This window comes from Hypanus sabinus, assembly GCF_030144855.1.
Source record: "Hypanus sabinus isolate sHypSab1 chromosome 24 unlocalized genomic scaffold, sHypSab1.hap1 SUPER_24_unloc_8, whole genome shotgun sequence".
Taxonomy (NCBI): Eukaryota; Metazoa; Chordata; class Chondrichthyes; order Myliobatiformes; family Dasyatidae; genus Hypanus; species Hypanus sabinus.
This window is the reverse complement of record NW_026778951.1, coordinates 288,958-306,563: the sequence shown is the minus strand read 5'-3', so window position 1 is coordinate 306,563 and position 17,606 is coordinate 288,958. Positions and strand designations below refer to the sequence as shown.

At 51.5% G+C, this 17,606-nt stretch overlaps 1 protein-coding gene across 2 annotated transcripts in view; it reads left to right on the top strand.

The window, feature by feature from the left end:
• tafazzin (tafazzin, phospholipid-lysophospholipid transacylase) overlaps positions 1 to 14,752 on the top strand; it is a 110,563-nt gene extending 95,811 nt beyond the window's left edge. Inside the window, exons 6-10 of one of the 2 annotated variants that reach the window (XM_059957680.1) lie at positions 8,146 to 8,187; positions 8,337 to 8,399; positions 13,687 to 13,739; positions 14,193 to 14,270; positions 14,500 to 14,752. In XM_059957680.1, the coding sequence (XP_059813663.1) occupies positions 8,146 to 8,187; positions 8,337 to 8,399; positions 13,687 to 13,739; positions 14,193 to 14,270; positions 14,500 to 14,607 (344 nt within the window). In that variant the 3' untranslated portion in view covers positions 14,608 to 14,752. The remainder of the gene's footprint in view (positions 1 to 8,145; positions 8,188 to 8,336; positions 8,400 to 13,686; positions 13,740 to 14,192; positions 14,271 to 14,499) is intronic. The other variant, XM_059957681.1, reaches the window with a different exon arrangement.
• Positions 14,753 to 17,606: the final 2,854 nt, after the last annotated feature.

Here is a 17,606-nt window from a genome sequence, read left to right as displayed (position 1 = left end):
GAGAAATTTAGCCAAAGGGTGGTGAATTTGTGGAATTTATTGCCACGTGCAGATGTGGAGGCCAGATCATTGGGTGTATTTAAGGCAGAGATTGATAGGTTCTTGATTGGACATGGCATCAAAGGTTCCGGGGAGAAGGCCAGGAACTGGGGTTGTGGTGAGAAAGTGATCAGCCATGGCGGAGCAGACTCGATGGGCTAGATGGCCTAACTCTGCTTCCATGTCTTATGATTTTCTGATAATATAGAAAGGAAAAAAAAGTAAATCGATTAGTGTGTGTGTGTATATATATAATACATTAGAAAACAGTGCCAAAAGAGAAATTTTATTTCTATATATAAAAGTGAAGTAGTGTTCATGGGTTCAATGTCCACTCAGGAATCGTATGGCAGGGGGGAAGAAGCTGTCCGTGTCTTCAGGCTTCTGTCCCTCCTTCCCGACAGCAACAATGAGAAGAGCACGTGCCCTGGGTGATGGGGCGGGGGAGGCAGGACACTGACTTTCTAAGGAAGATGTCTGGGATATTACAGAGTCTGCTACCAAGATGGAGCCGACTAATTTTGCAACTTTCTGCAGCTGATCCTCCAATGAGGACTGGCTCATCCTTTGACTGACTCTGCTTTCCTTCTGCTGAAGTCAATAATCACCTTCTTGGACTTGTTGGCATTGAGTGGGAGGTGGTTGCTGTGACACCACTCAGCCAGGTTTTCAGTCTCCCTCTTGTGTGCTGATTCATCACCTCTATGATTTGGCCCATGACAGTGGTGCCATCAGCAAATTAGACCTGTGCTTAGCCTCACAGTCATAAGTGTGAAGTGAGTGGAGTGGGGGTTAAGCGCACAGCCAGGTGGTTCACCTGTGCTGATATAATTGTGGAGGAGATCAGCAAGTGAGGAAAACAAACTGGTAGAGTTGTCTTCTTCATTTGGGCAATGAGTCTAAGAGCAGCTCTGTAAAACCCTGATTAGTGCGGACAGCGTAGTGTGTTCAGTTCTGCTCTCCTCGTTATAGGAAAGATGTTAAAGCTATAGAGAGGGGGCAGAGATCTACCAGGATGCTGCCTGGATTAGAGAGAGTGCAGAGGAGATTGACCAGGATGCTGTCTGGATTAGAGAGGGTGCAGAGGAGATTTACCTGGTTGCTGCCTGGATTAGAGAGGGTGCAGAGGATTGACCAGGTTGCAGCCTGGTTTAGAGAGGGTGCAGAGGAGATTGACCAGGATGCTGTCTGGATTAGAATGGGTGGAGAGGAGATTCACCAGGATGATGTCTGGATTAGGGAGGGAGCAGAGGAGATTGACCAGGATGCTGCCAGGATTACAGAGGGTGCAGAGGAGATTGACCAGGATGCTGCCGGGATTAGAGAGGATGCAGAGGAGATTGACCAGGATGTTGCCAGGATTAGAGAGGGTGCAGAGGAGATTGACCAGGATGCTGCCGGGATTACAGAGGATGCAGAGGAGATTGACCAGGATGCTGCCTGGATTAGAGAGGGTGCAGAGTAGATTGACCAGGATACTGTCTGGATTAGAGAGGGTGCAGAGGAGATTGACCAGGATGCTGCCTGGATTAGAGAGGTGCAGAGCAGATCTACCAGGATGCTGCCTGGATTAGAGAGGGTGCAGAGGAGATTGACCACGATGCTGTCTGGATTAGAGAGGGTGCAGAGCAGATCTACCAGGATGCTGTCTGGATTAGAGAGGGTGCAGAGGAGATCTACCAGGATGCTGCCTGGATTAGAGAGGGTGCAGAGCAGATCTACCAGGATGCTGCCTGGATTAGAGAGGGTGCAGAGGAGATCTACCAGGATGCTGCCTGGATTAGAGAGGGTGCAGAGCAGATCTACCAGGATGCTGCCTGGATTAGAGAGGGTGCAGAGGAGATCTACCAGGATGCTGCCGGGATTAGAGAGGGTGCAGAGGAGATTGACCACAATGCTGTCTGGATTAGAGAGGGTGCAGAGGAGATTGACCAGGATGCTGCCTGGATCAGAGAGAGTGCAGAGGAGATTGACCAGGATGCTGCCTGGATTAGAGAGGGAGCAGAGGAGATTGACCAGGATGATGCCTGGATTAGAGAGGGTGCAGAGGAGATTGACCAGGATGCTGCCTGGATTAGAGAGGGTGCAGAGGAGATTGACCAGGATGCTGCCAGGATTAGAGAGGGTGCAGAGGAGATTGACCAGGATGCTGCCGGGATTAGAGAGGATGCAGAGGAGATTGACCAGGATGCTGCCTGGATTAGAGAAGGTGCAGAGGAGATTGACCAGGATGCTGCCTGGATTAGAGAGGGTGCAGAGGAGATTGACCAGGATGATGCCTGGATTAGAGAGGGTGCAGAGGAGATTGACCAGGATGCTGTCTGGATTAGGGAGTGTGCAGAGGAGATTTACCAGGATGCCGCCTGGATTAGAGAGTGCAGAGGAGATTTACCTGGTTGCTGCCTGGATTAGAGAGGGAGCAGAGGAGATTAACCAGGTTGCTGCCTGGATTAGAGAGGGTGCAGAGGAGATTGACCAGGATGCTGTCTGGATTAGAGAGGGTGCAGAGGAGATTGACCAGGATGCTGCCAGGATTAGAGAGGGTGCAGAGGAGATTGACCAGGATGCTGCCGGGATTAGAGAGGATGCAGAGGAGATTGACCAGGATGCTGCCTGGATTAGAGAAGGTGCAGAGGAGATTGACCAGGATGCTGCCTGGATTAGAGAGGGTGCAGAGGAGATTGACCAGGATGATGCCTGGATTAGAGAGGGTGCAGAGGAGATTGACCAGGATGCTGTCTGGATTAGGGAGTGTGCAGAGGAGATTTACCAGGATGCCGCCTGGATTAGAGAGTGCAGAGGAGATTTACCTGGTTGCTGCCTGGATTAGAGAGGGAGCAGAGGAGATTAACCAGGTTGCTGCCTGGATTAGAGAGGGTGCAGAGGAGATTGACCAGGATGCTGTCTGGATTAGAGAGGGTGCAGAGGAGATCTACCTGGTTGCTGCCTGGATTAGAGATGGTGCAGAGGAGATTGACCAGGGTGCTGCCTGGATTAGAGAGGGTGCAGAGGAGATTGACCAGGATGCTGCCTGGATTAGAGAGGGTGCAGAGGAGATTGACCAGGATGCTGCCTGGATTAGAGAAGGTGCAGAGGAGATTGACCCGGATGCTGTTTGGATTAGAGAGGGTGCAGAGGAGATTTACCAGGATGCTGCCTGGATTAGAGAGGGTGCAGAGGAGATTGACCAGGATGCTGCCTGGATTAGAGACGGTGCAGAGGAGATTCACCAGGATGCTGCCTGGATTAGAGAGGGTGCAGAGGAGATTGACCAGGATGCTGTCTGGATTAGAGAGGGTGCAGAGGAGATCTACCTGGTGGCTGCCTGGATTAGAGAGGATGCAGAGGAGATTTACCTGGTTGCTGCCTGGATTAGAGAGGGTGCAGAGGAGATTGTCCAGGTTGCTGCCTGGTTTAGAGAGGGTGCAGAGGAGATTGACCAGGATGCTGTCTGGATTAGAGTGGGTATAGAGGAGATTGACCAGGATGCTGCCTGGATTAGAGAGGGTGCAGAGGAGATTGACCAGGATGCTTCCAGGATTAGAGAGGGTGCAGAGGAGATTGACCAGGATGCTGCCTGGATTAGAGAGGGTGCAGAGGAGATTGACCAGGATGCTTCCAGGATTAGAGCGGGTGCAGAGGAGATTGACCAGGATGCTGTCTGGATTAGAGAGGGTGCAGAGGAGATCTACCTGGTTGCTGCCTGGATTAGAGAGGGTTCAGAGGAGATTGACCAGGATGCTGTCTGGATTAGAGAGGATGCAGAGGAGATCTACCTGGTTGCTGCCTGGATTAGAGAGGGTGCAGAGGAGATTGACCAGGATGCTGTCTGGATTAGAGAGGATGCAGAGGAGATCTACCTGGTTGCTGCCTGGATTAGAGAGGGTTCAGAGGAGATTGACCAGGATGCTGTCTGGATTAGAGAGGGTGCAGAGGAGATCTACCTGGTTGCTGCCTGGATTAGAGAGGGTGCAGAGGAGATTGACCAGGATGCTGCCTGGATTAGAGAGGGTGCAGAGGAGATCTACCTGGTTGCTGCCTGGATTAGAGAGGGTGCAGAGGAGATTGACCAGGATGCTGCCTGGATTAGAGAGGGTGCAGAGGAGATCTACCTGGTTGCTGCCTGGATTAGAGAGGGTGCAGAGGAGATTGACCAGGATGCTGCCTGGATTAGAGAGGGTGCAGAGGAGATTGACCAGGATGCTGCCTGGATTAGAGAGGGTGCAGAGGAGATTGACCAGGATGCTGCCTGGATTAGAGAGGGTGCAGAGGAGATCTACCTGGTTGCTGCCTGGATTAGAGAGGGTGCAGAGGAGATCTACCTGGTTGCTGCCTGGATTAGAGAGGATGCAGAGGAGATTGACCAGGATGTTGCCAGGATTAGAGAGGGTGCAGAGGAGATTGACCAGGATGCTGCCGGGATTAGAGAGGATGCAGAGGAGATTGACCAGGATGTTGCCAGGATTAGAGAGGGTGCAGAGGAGATTGACCAGGATGCTGCCGGGATTACAGAGGATGCAGAGGAGATTGACCAGGATGCTGCCTGGATTAGAGAGGGTGCAGAGTAGATTGACCAGGATACTGTCTGGATTAGAGAGGGTGCAGAGGAGATTGACCAGGATGCTGCCTGGATTAGAGAGGTGCAGAGCAGATCTACCAGGATGCTGCCTGGATTAGAGAGGGTGCAGAGGAGATTGACCACGATGCTGTCTGGATTAGAGAGGGTGCAGAGCAGATCTACCAGGATGCTGTCTGGATTAGAGAGGGTGCAGAGGAGATCTACCAGGATGCTGCCTGGATTAGAGAGGGTGCAGAGCAGATCTACCAGGATGCTGCCTGGATTAGAGAGGGTGCAGAGGAGATCTACCAGGATGCTGCCTGGATTAGAGAGGGTGCAGAGCAGATCTACCAGGATGCTGCCTGGATTAGAGAGGGTGCAGAGGAGATCTACCAGGATGCTGCCGGGATTAGAGAGGGTGCAGAGGAGATTGACCACAATGCTGTCTGGATTAGAGAGGGTGCAGAGGAGATTGACCAGGATGCTGCCTGGATCAGAGAGAGTGCAGAGGAGATTGACCAGGATGCTGCCTGGATTAGAGAGGGAGCAGAGGAGATTGACCAGGATGATGCCTGGATTAGAGAGGGTGCAGAGGAGATTGACCAGGATGCTGCCTGGATTAGAGAGGGTGCAGAGGAGATTGACCAGGATGCTGCCAGGATTAGAGAGGGTGCAGAGGAGATTGACCAGGATGCTGCCGGGATTAGAGAGGATGCAGAGGAGATTGACCAGGATGCTGCCTGGATTAGAGAAGGTGCAGAGGAGATTGACCAGGATGCTGCCTGGATTAGAGAGGGTGCAGAGGAGATTGACCAGGATGATGCCTGGATTAGAGAGGGTGCAGAGGAGATTGACCAGGATGCTGTCTGGATTAGGGAGTGTGCAGAGGAGATTTACCAGGATGCCGCCTGGATTAGAGAGTGCAGAGGAGATTTACCTGGTTGCTGCCTGGATTAGAGAGGGAGCAGAGGAGATTAACCAGGTTGCTGCCTGGATTAGAGAGGGTGCAGAGGAGATTGACCAGGATGCTGTCTGGATTAGAGAGGGTGCAGAGGAGATTGACCAGGATGCTGCCAGGATTAGAGAGGGTGCAGAGGAGATTGACCAGGATGCTGCCGGGATTAGAGAGGATGCAGAGGAGATTGACCAGGATGCTGCCTGGATTAGAGAAGGTGCAGAGGAGATTGACCAGGATGCTGCCTGGATTAGAGAGGGTGCAGAGGAGATTGACCAGGATGATGCCTGGATTAGAGAGGGTGCAGAGGAGATTGACCAGGATGCTGTCTGGATTAGGGAGTGTGCAGAGGAGATTTACCAGGATGCCGCCTGGATTAGAGAGTGCAGAGGAGATTTACCTGGTTGCTGCCTGGATTAGAGAGGGAGCAGAGGAGATTAACCAGGTTGCTGCCTGGATTAGAGAGGGTGCAGAGGAGATTGACCAGGATGCTGTCTGGATTAGAGAGGGTGCAGAGGAGATCTACCTGGTTGCTGCCTGGATTAGAGATGGTGCAGAGGAGATTGACCAGGGTGCTGCCTGGATTAGAGAGGGTGCAGAGGAGATTGACCAGGATGCTGCCTGGATTAGAGAGGGTGCAGAGGAGATTGACCAGGATGCTGCCTGGATTAGAGAGGGTGCAGAGGAGATTGACCCGGATGCTGTTTGGATTAGAGAGGGTGCAGAGGAGATTTACCAGGATGCTGCCTGGATTAGAGAGGGTGCAGAGGAGATTGACCAGGATGCTGCCTGGATTAGAGACGGTGCAGAGGAGATTCACCAGGATGCTGCCTGGATTAGAGAGGGTGCAGAGGAGATTGACCAGGATGCTGTCTGGATTAGAGAGGGTGCAGAGGAGATCTACCTGGTGGCTGCCTGGATTAGAGAGGATGCAGAGGAGATTTACCTGGTTGCTGCCTGGATTAGAGAGGGTGCAGAGGAGATTGTCCAGGTTGCTGCCTGGTTTAGAGAGGGTGCAGAGGAGATTGACCAGGATGCTGTCTGGATTAGAGTGGGTATAGAGGAGATTGACCAGGATGCTGCCTGGATTAGAGAGGGTGCAGAGGAGATTGACCAGGATGCTTCCAGGATTAGAGAGGGTGCAGAGGAGATTGACCAGGATGCTGCCTGGATTAGAGAGGGTGCAGAGGAGATTGACCAGGATGCTTCCAGGATTAGAGCGGGTGCAGAGGAGATTGACCAGGATGCTGTCTGGATTAGAGAGGGTGCAGAGGAGATCTACCTGGTTGCTGCCTGGATTAGAGAGGGTTCAGAGGAGATTGACCAGGATGCTGTCTGGATTAGAGAGGGTGCAGAGGAGATCTACCTGGTTGCTGCCTGGATTAGAGAGGGTTCAGAGGAGATTGACCAGGATGCTGTCTGGATTAGAGAGGATGCAGAGGAGATCTACCTGGTTGCTGCCTGGATTAGAGAGGGTGCAGAGGAGATTGACCAGGATGCTGTCTGGATTAGAGAGGATGCAGAGGAGATCTACCTGGTTGCTGCCTGGATTAGAGAGGGTTCAGAGGAGATTGACCAGGATGCTGTCTGGATTAGAGAGGGTGCAGAGGAGATCTACCTGGTTGCTGCCTGGATTAGAGAGGGTGCAGAGGAGATTGACCAGGATGCTGCCTGGATTAGAGAGGGTGCAGAGGAGATCTACCTGGTTGCTGCCTGGATTAGAGAGGGTGCAGAGGAGATTGACCAGGATGCTGCCTGGATTAGAGAGGGTGCAGAGGAGATCTACCTGGTTGCTGCCTGGATTAGAGAGGGTGCAGAGGAGATTGACCAGGATGCTGCCTGGATTAGAGAGGGTGCAGAGGAGATTGACCAGGATGCTGCCTGGATTAGAGAGGGTGCAGAGGAGATTGACCAGGATGCTGCCTGGATTAGAGAGGGTGCAGAGGAGATCTACCTGGTTGCTGCCTGGATTAGAGAGGGTGCAGAGGAGATCTACCTGGTTGCTGCCTGGATTAGAGAGGGTGCAGAGGAGATTGACCAGGATGCTGCCTGGATTAGAGAGGGTGCAGAGGAGATCTACCTGGTTGCTGCCTGGATTAGAGAGGGTGCAGAGGAGATCTACCTGGTTGCTGTATGTCTAAGGAGGACATGTTGAGCGAGCCAGGGCTTTTCTCTTTGAAGCAAAGGAGGATGAGAGGTGACTTGATAGAGATATTGCAAGACGGTAAGAGGCAGAGATAGAGTGGACAGCCAGAGACTTTTTCCCAGGGTGGAAATGGCTAATTCAAGGGGGTTATATTTTTAAGGTGATGGGAGGCGACTATAGGGGGATCTTTTTCCACTGAATGCATGGTGGATGTGTGGAACATGCTGCCAGTGGTGATGGTGAAGGCTGATGCATCAGGGACATTGAAGATAGGATAGGCAAATAGATGATAGAAAGATGGAGGGTTATGTGGGAGGGAAGGGCGGCACAACACTATTAGTGTAACTCAGAACATTAACCTTACCACACTCAACCTGTGAGGTGAGCTGGGGGGTCAGGGGTTTGCCCCACCCCCTCGTTTCTAATTCTGATCTGTCTTCATTCCAGGGAAGGTAAACATGACGCAGGAATTCATGAGGCTTAAGTGGGGTGAGTATCCTCCTGTCGGGGTGTTCGTTTGGCCCCTCTTTAGCAGGAGAAAGCCACCCCCTCCCCGTGTGTGTGTGTGTGTGTGTGTGTGGCAGAGACACGTTGACCAGCTGTGACTGATTCAGAACCCTCACTGTATTTCCTCCCAGGAATTGGTCGGCTCATTTCCGAGTGCTCCCTGAATCCCATCATCCTCCCGCTCTGGCACATTGGTGAGTACCAGGTGGACTAGAGGGGACTGGGTATTCCTCACCCTTCTGCACAAGGAGTTCATCCCACCAGTCCGTCATTCGCCTCTGAATCCCATTCTCCTCCCTTCTTCCCATAATCTGTCACACCCTGACTAACCTTGAATTTATCCACCTCCGCTTTAAATGTACCCGATGACTTGGGTTCCACTGTTGTTTGCAGCAACGAATTTCACAGATCACCACCACTGGCTAAAGAAATTCCTGCTTATCTCTGTTCTAAAGGGACATCATTGTATTCTGAGACTGTGCCCTCTGGTCCAAGGCTCATCTGCTATAGAAAACATCCTCTCTATTTCAATATTCATTTAGTCTCAATGAAATCCTACCTCATTCTTCTAACTTCCAGGAGTTCAGACCCAGAGCCATCAAACGCTCGTCATATGTTAACCCTTTAATTCCCAGGTCCTGCTGACAGGGTTTCAGCGGGGTCTAGGCACGGTGTGTATACTCACTCAGCCTCCTACGTACACACTTCACACTCACTTGGGTACATAGTTTGGCATAGAATACAGTTCAGTGCAGAGTGATACATTTTGCAAAACTAAGGTATGATTTAGTGAATCGAGGCACGAGAGGCTGCAGATGCTGGCAATCCAGAGCAACACACACACAATGCTGGAGGAACTCAGCAGGTCAGGCAGCATCTATGGAAATGAATAAACAGTTGATGTTTCTGGCCTTTTTTCAGGACTGAAAAGGGAGGGGGAAGATGTCAGAGTTAAAAGGTGGTGGGAGGGGAAGGAGACTAGCTGAATGAAGATAGGTGAAGCCAGGAGGGTGGGAAAGGTAAAGGGTCAGAAACAGAGAAGTCTGACAGGAGAGGAGAGTAAACCATAGGAGAAAGGGAAGAAGGAGGGGCACTGGGGGTAAGTGATAGGCAGGTGAGGAGAAGAGGTAAGAGGCTAGAGTGGGGAATATAAGAAGAGGGAAGGGGAGGGAAAAATACTTGAAGCAGAAGTCGATGTTCATGCCATCAGGTTGACGTTTTGAAGTTTTGCTAAAAAGAATTGACAAGTCAAAGCTGGGCTGAAAAATGTCTGATAAAATTCAATGTGCAAAGTGCTGGAGGAGCTCGGCAGGTCAGGCTGTAGAAATGAGTCCGTGTTTCAGCCTGCGATGGTTCATCAGGATTGGAAAGAAAGGGGACTGAAGGGAGAAGAAGGTTGAGCAAGAGGCGGAGTGCAAGCTGGCAGATGACAGATGAGACCAGGTGAGGGGCAAGGGGGATGGGGTTCAGGGAATGCAGTGGGAAACTGGGTGCAGATGGTTGAAAGAGGAGTAGTTTGGACAGGTACGTGGATGGGAGGGTTATGGTTGACGATGGTCCAGGTGCAGTCCCTCCATGCAGAAGATGAGAATGGCGTGAACAGGATGGGCTGAAGAGCTTGTTTCTGTGCTGTACTGCTCTACGACACTCTAACTGTGCACTGGTGCAGCTTGACCCGCTGTGCTCCTCCAGTAGATTGAATGACAGGCCTCTGGGGAATGTTGTAGATCAGCAAGATCTCGAGCTGCTGGTGCAGTTTCCTGAAAACGGCAACACGATGGTGACAGACCTTCAGGGCATTGTATCATCTTACAACTGTACAAGGGAGCATATTTGGACTATTGTGTAAAGTTCTATACGGCCGGCGATAGAACTGGAGAGCGTGCAGAAATGCTTCACAAAGAAGCCTTCCTTTCCAGTCCTAATGAAAGGTCTCGGCTCAGAACCTCGACTGTTTATTCCCCTTCAAAGATGCAGCTGACCTGCTGATTTTGCTTGCGTTGCTCTGGGTTTCCAGCATCTGCAGATCTTCTCGTGTCCCCAGGAATTGAGGGCTTGAGTTGTAAGGAGAGGCTGGATAGGTTTTCCTTGTGAAGGAGGGCACAGGTTTAAGGTGAGGGGAGAATTGAAGGGATTTGAGGGGAACTTGTCCACTAGGTTTATGGTCAGAGGGAATGGTAGAGACGGGTACAACTAGATTGGTTAGATAACAGTATGATGGAAGCTGTACTTGATGTGCTTTCAGGGGAGAAGAGGTAATACCCTGGGTGGGTGGGGTCTTTGATTCTAGGGCTGCTCTACCAAGGCAGTAAGAGCTGTAGACAGAGTCCAGGGAGAGAAGACCGGATCCTGTGCATCAATTACATTTAAGATTTGGATAGGTTACAATTCCAATTTGGATCGATGAGATGAGATTAGCTTTATTTGTCACATTTACATCAAAACATACAGTGAAATGTGTCGTTTGCATCAAACCAAATCGGCAAAGATTTGCTGAGAGTCAGCAGGTTTCCAATGCCATGTTCACAACTGACTGACCGTGACTGTGGGAGGAAACTGGAGCACACGGCGATGGGGAAAATGGATGGACCTTAGTACCACTGTGCTATTGTGCCGAGGTAGATGTAGGAGTACGCAAGTTTAGACCAGGGGCTCCCAACTTTTTTTATAACATGGACCTATACCGTTAAATTGGGAACCCCGGTCTAGAGGAATATTTGCTTAATGGCAGTAGCTTACCTTGGTCAGTATGGCCGAATTTTCTATGCTGATGCTCTTGTGAACAATGACATCACACACACACACTCTCTCCACACACACAGACCAGAGCCAAATGCCTTCTGTTGGAAAAAAAACTCCCCCATTCCCTTTCCTTTGTATTCCCGACACCCTCGGAATCTTGTTCATCCCTGTCAAGTCCTTTCCCAGCTCTGCTCCAGTGAGAGCAAGTCTAGTCTGTCCCGTTTCTTCTTATCACTGAAACCTACCGAATATTCAAAGGCCTGGACAGAGCGGTGGGGATGTTTCCTATAGTGGGGGAGTCTAGGACCAGAGGACACAGATAGAGTGGATGTGGAGAGGATGTTTCCTGTAGTGGGGGAGTCTAGGACCAGAGGACACAGATAGAGTGGATGTGGAGAGGATGTTTCCTGTAGTGGGGGAGTCTAGGACCAGAGGACACAGAGAGAGTGGATGTGGAGAGGATGTTTCCTGTAGTGGGGGAGTCTAGGACCAGAGGACACAGATAGAGTGGATGTGGAGAGGATGTTTCCTATACTGGGGGAGTCTAGGACCAGAGGGCACAGATAGAGTGGATGTGGAGAGGATGATTCCCAGATTGGGGTGGTCTAGGACCAGAGGACACAGATAGAGTGGATGTGGAGAGGATGTTTCCTGTAGTGGGGGAGTCTAGGACCAGAGGACACAGAGAGAGTGGATGTGGAGAGGATGTTTCCTATACTGGGGGAGTCTAGGACCAGAGGGCACAGATAGAGTGGATGTGGAGAGGATGTTTCCTATAGTGGGGGAGTCTAGGACCAGAGGACACAGATAGAGTGGATGTGGAGAGGATGTTTCCTATAGAGGGGGAGTCTAGGACCAGAGGACACTGATAGAGTGGATGTGGAGAGGATGTTTCCTATAGAGGGGGAGTCTAGGACCAGAGGACACAGATAGAGTGGATGTGGAGAGGATGTTTCCTATAGTGGGGGAGTCTAGGACCAGAGGGCACAGATAGAGTGGATGTGGAGAGGATGTTTCCTATACTGGGGGAGTCTAGGACCAGAGGGCACAGATAGAGTGGATGTGGAGAGGATGTTTCCTATAGTGGGGGAGTCTAGGATCAGAGGACACAGATAGAGTGGATGTGGAGAGGATGTTTCCTATAGAGGGGGAGTCTAGGACCAGAGGACACTGATAGAGTGGATGTGGAGAGGATGTTTCCTATAGAGGGGGAGTCTAGGACCAGAGGACACAGATAGAGTGGATGTGGAGAGGATGTTTCCTATAGTGGGGGAGTCTAGGACCAGAGGGCACAGATAGAGTGGATGTGGAGAGGATGTTTCCCATGGTGGGGGGTTCAGGACCAGAGGGCACAGAGTGGATGTGGAGAGGATGTTTCCCATGGTGGGGTGTTCAGGACGAGAGGGCACAGAGTGGATGTGGAGAGGATGTTTCCCATGATGGGGTGTTCAGGACCAGAGGGCACAGAGTGGATGTGGAGAGGATGTTTCCCATGATGGGGTGTTCAGGACCAGAGGGCACAGAGTGGATGTGGAGAGGATGTTTCCCATGGTGGGGTGTTCAGGACCAGAGGGCACAGAGTGGATGTGGAGAGGATGTTTCCCATGGTGGGGTGTTCAGGACCAGAGGGCACAGAGTGGATGTGGAGAGGATGTTTCCCATGGTGGGGTGTTCAGGACCAGAGGGCACAGAGTGGATGTGGAGAGGATGTTTCCCATGGTGGGGTGTTCAGGACCAGAGGGCACAGATAGAGTGGATGTGGAGAGGATGTTTCCCATGGTGGGGTGTTCAGGACCAGAGGGCACAGAGTGGATGTGGAGAGGATGTTTCCCATGGTGGGGTGTTCAGGACCAGAGGGCACAGAGTGGATGTGGAGAGGATGTTTCCCATGGTGGGGTGTTCAGGACCAGAGGGCACAGAGTGGATGTGGAGAGGATGTTTCCCATGGTGGGGTGTTCAGGACCAGAGGGCACAGATAGAGTGGATGTGGAGAGGATGTTTCCTATAGTGGGGGAGTCTAGGACCAGAGGGCACAGATAGAGTGGATGTGGAGAGGATGTTTCCTATAGTGGGGGAGTCTAGGACCAGAGGACACAGACAGAGTGGATGTGGAGAGGATGTTTCCTATAGTGGGGGAGTCTAGGACCAGAGGGCACAGCCTTAATAGAGGGGCATCCCCTTCACACAGGGATGATAATTCCTTTAGAGGGTGGTGAATCTGTGGAATTCATTACCACAGACAGCTGTGGCGATCAAGTCATGGGATATATTTAAACCGGATGTTGATAGGGTTTGGATGAGTCTTGGTGTCAAAGGTTAGGTGGAGAATAGGTTTGCGAGGGATAATAAACCAGCCGTGATGGAGCAGTCTCAATGGCTGAATCCTAACTCTGCTCCTCTGACTTAAGGGTGTTGGATCGTGGTCAGCAGATTGGGGGGGGGGGTGGATGGAGTAGGAGGTATGAAGGGGGACTGTGATGGCTGAGGGGGGTGGGGTTTGAGGACGGGCTGAGGGTGGAGGGAGAGAGTAGGAGGTACGAAGGGATGGAGGGGTTGTGAGGGCTGAGGAGGTGGGAGTTGAGGATGGGCTGAGGGTGGAGGGAGAGAAGGAGGAATAAAGGGATGGAGGGGTGAGGGCTCAGGGGTGGGGGTATGAGGGCAGGGGGGTGTGTGAGGGTGGAGGGGAGTGAGTAAGAGGAACTCGCTCTGATCTGACAACAATTGGTATCTCCCCCTCAGGCCTGTGTGACGTGCTCCCCAACAAGCCCCCATACTACCCCCGCATCGGGAAGGTGAGTCTCTCCCCTCCCCCATTCCTCCGTTCCCTGTTCCACTCCCTGAGGGCAGGTGGGGAGAGATGGCGAGGGACATGGATGGAAGAGTGAGGGTAGGAGAGGGTGTGAGGGAGAAGGAGAGGACCAAGGGTGGAGGGTGGGGGGAGGGAGGAATAGGACTGAGGGACATCCCCTGGGGAAGCTCCATCGAGTGGTGGGGAATAGGGTGACGGTACACTACATGTCCTCACATACTCAACCTTTGTGTATGCATGTACACACTCTGCTCATATGTTGACACGTGTGTACCATTTCACATGTCTCTGGGTGCAGGGGCTGCTGGGAGGGGGGTACAGGCATTTAAAATCTGACAATCACAGAGCAGCTCCTTGTAGGGAGGGGGAGGGGTGGTCAGAGGAAGTCTCTCTTGCCTCCCGCGGGGTCTGATGCTCCTTCACCTGGTCTCTGCAGAGAATCACTGTCTACATCGGGAGGCCCTTCACCCTTGAACAGGTGGTGCAGCAGCTGAGGGCCGAGAAGCGGTCCCCGGTGAGTATCAGGCTTCGCTTCTCTAGGACCCTAACACCCTCCCTTCCCCTCTCCCTCTGTTACCCCTCTCCCCATCCCCACTTCACTCCTTCTTACTCATCGTCACCTGCCCCTTGTACATTCTCCGGGACGGTGAGTGGCCTGACAAGATACGCCTCGCTGTGTGGTTGTCTGAAAACCCCTCTCTTGCCCCTGCTCTCACATGGTTCTTTCCCTCTTGCCCTCCCAGGTGGAGATGCGCAAAGCGCTGACGGACTTCATCCAAGACGAGATGTGGAAGCTGAAGGCGCTAGCTGAGGCGACCCACCAACGTTACCACCAGCCGCGGCAGCCCTGAACGGAGAGCGGTGAGAGGCCGCTCGGCCCGCCAGCACCACTACTGGACGTGAGGGGCAGAGGGAGTTCCCAGCTGCCGGTCCGGTCACTGCCTGCTCCTTCCCTGGCCTTCGGTTGCTCTGTGGTTGGACACTCGGGTCATCAGTTGCAGCCCCATTGGTAACGGAAATGGTCAGCATCTGGTGCGCACTAACCCACACAGCCCTTCCCCCCAGTCACTGATGGACCCTCCCTGAGGTCACACCCTTCACCAGTGACATCACCCACACTGGTCAGTGACATCACACCTCCCCGACTTCTGTCAGTGAGGCCAAGCTCCTCCCAGTGATGTCACCTGTCCCTCCCACAGATACTAGCCCTTTTCAGCATTATCCCTCAGGACCCAGGTCCCGTCCTCGGCTCCTTTGACCCTGACACTCAGGACCCAGGTCCCGTCCTCGGCTCCTTTGACCCTGACACTCAGGACCCAGGTCCCGTCCTCGGCTCCTTTGACCCTGCCTCGCAGAATGCAGGTCCCAACCCTTCGGCTCTGGGCCTTGCCTGCCAAGATCCATGTCCGGCCCCTTGGTTTTGTGGCTCTGCTACCCCAGACCCAAGTCCTGTTCCTTAGCCTTGTTGAGTGCTGCCATGCCTGCAGGAGGGGTTCAGGGGATTTGACACAAGGATTATGCCAGTAACAATGTCCTGTACGTTAATTGAAATACACAACTCTGTATCATTTAAGAAAAGTGTCAGGTGTCCTTTGTTCAGCCCTGTTGCACTGCGCCAAGGTGTGTGTAAGTACGCGGGAAAGCAGCAATTGCCAAAGAATGTGGTGACCCTCTCTCAGCACCGTCTCCCAGATGCCGTGACCCTCTCTGAGCCATCCCTTCTCTACCATGTCAACCCCAGCACTAGGAACCAGTCAGTTTAGATTCTGGGGCCTGAGAGAGTATCTGTGACCTCCAGATGGGATGTGGATCTGTGATGCCACTCTTGGGCTTTCACCCTCCCCCTGCTTCCTCCCTTCCATCTGTCACAGTTTGCAACAGCATCTGGACCAGCAGGAAAAACGGCAGATGGAATTCAGTGCAGTAATGTGTCTTTCACAGGGCACTGAGGAGTGAGGTACAGCAGAGGGATCCGGCAATTCATGAACAGTGGCCTCACGTGTAGATAAGCTTGTAGAGAGAGTTCGTGACACACTGGCCTTCATAAATCAAAGCATTGAGTGCAGAAGATAGGATGTTATGTTGAAGTTGTATGAGATGTTGGTGAACCTAATTTGGAGTTCTGTGTGAAGTACATACAGGAAAGATGTAAATAAGGCTGAAATAGTGCAGAGAAAATTCATAAGGACATGCCAGGACTTGAGGACCAGAGTTACAGGGAAAGGCTGAATAGGTCAGGGCTTCATTCCCTGGACTGGAGGAGAATGAGGGCGATATGACTTGGGTATACAAACTTATGAGGGGTATAGATAGGGTAAAAGCAAGCAAGCTTTTTCCACTGAGGGTAGGTGAGACTAGAAGTCATAGGTTAAGGGTGAAAGGTGAAGGGGAATCAGAGGGGGTATTTCTGCACTCTGGGAGGCCAGAGTGCAGAACGAGAAGTGGATTCAGTTGCAACTTTTAAGAGAAGCTTGGATGTACATGGATGTAGGGCGATGGTTGATGCGACAGGAACCCAGGCAGGGTTCGCTGTCTCCACTGCAGCGGGGTGTGATGCTGTGTGGGGAGGGTTCGGTGACAGCTTTGCAGACCTGGAGCCCAAGGTCTCGCTAGTCCCAGAACATCCACTCTGCAGAGGTATCACTGGGACCCCCAGGGGGCTTTCTCCCAGCAGTGAAAGATCAGCCGTTCAGTGGGCTCCATGAAGTGAGACAGCCAATAGAATTTAAGCCAGAGAGGTGTGAGATGGTGCAGTTGGGGAAGTGTTAACAGGGCAAGGAGACATAACAGTGAACAGGAGAGCTCACACAGTGGAGCTGCGGAGACCTGGCTCGATCCGGACCTCCAGCACTGTCTGTGTACATGGATCTATGCCTGTGTATCTGTCTGGGCAAGTGTACATGTACAGTGGTGCTGGAAAGTTTGTGAATCCTGTAGAATTTTCTCTTTTTCTGCATAAATGTGATCAGATTACTTCAGTCTTAAAACTAGATAAAGAGTACCCAATTAAATAACACAAAAAACATACTTGTTCATTTATTTATCGAGAAAATGATCCAGTATTTCATGTATTTGTTGGAAAAAGTATGTGAACTTTTGCTTTCAGGAACTGGTGTGACCCTTTGTACAGCAATAACTTCAACCAAACGTTTCTGCTAACTGTTGATCAGCTTGGGGGAGTTTAATGTGGCCATTACTCCTTACAAAACTGTTCAACTCTGGGATGTTGGTGGGCTTCTTTGCATGAACTGCTTGCTTTCAGGTCTTTTGACATTTCTACAGGTTTAGGGTCAGGTCTTTGACTCAACCATTCCAAAACACAAATTTTCTTCTTTTTAAACCATTCTGCTGTTGATTTAGTCTTGTCTTCCGAATCATTGTCTTGTTGCATCATCCAACTTCAGGTGGCAGGACTGCTACCCTGGCATTCTCCTGCAAACTGTCTTGATACAATTTTGAATTCATTGTTCCCTCAGCAATTGCAAGCTGTTCAGGCCCTGAGGCAGCAAAGCAGCCCCAAACCATGATGCCCCTTCCCACCGTGCCTCACAGTTGGGACAAGGGTTTTGGTGTTGGTGTGCAGTGCCCTTTCCTCCAAACACAGCAGTGTGCATTTCTGCCAAAAAGTTCAACTTTCATCTCATCTGTCCACAGAACATTGTCCCAGAAGTGTTGTAGAATACCCAGCTGGTCATGTTGCAGACTTGAGATGTGCAGCAATGTTTGGTTCGGAGAGCAGTGGTTTCCTTTTGTTAACTAGCAGGAATGCTAATTTACTGATAACGAGAATGGTATTCCTTTGTAAACCAAATGGGGATTAATGTTCTTTCTTCTGAGTCTGTAAGCTTTT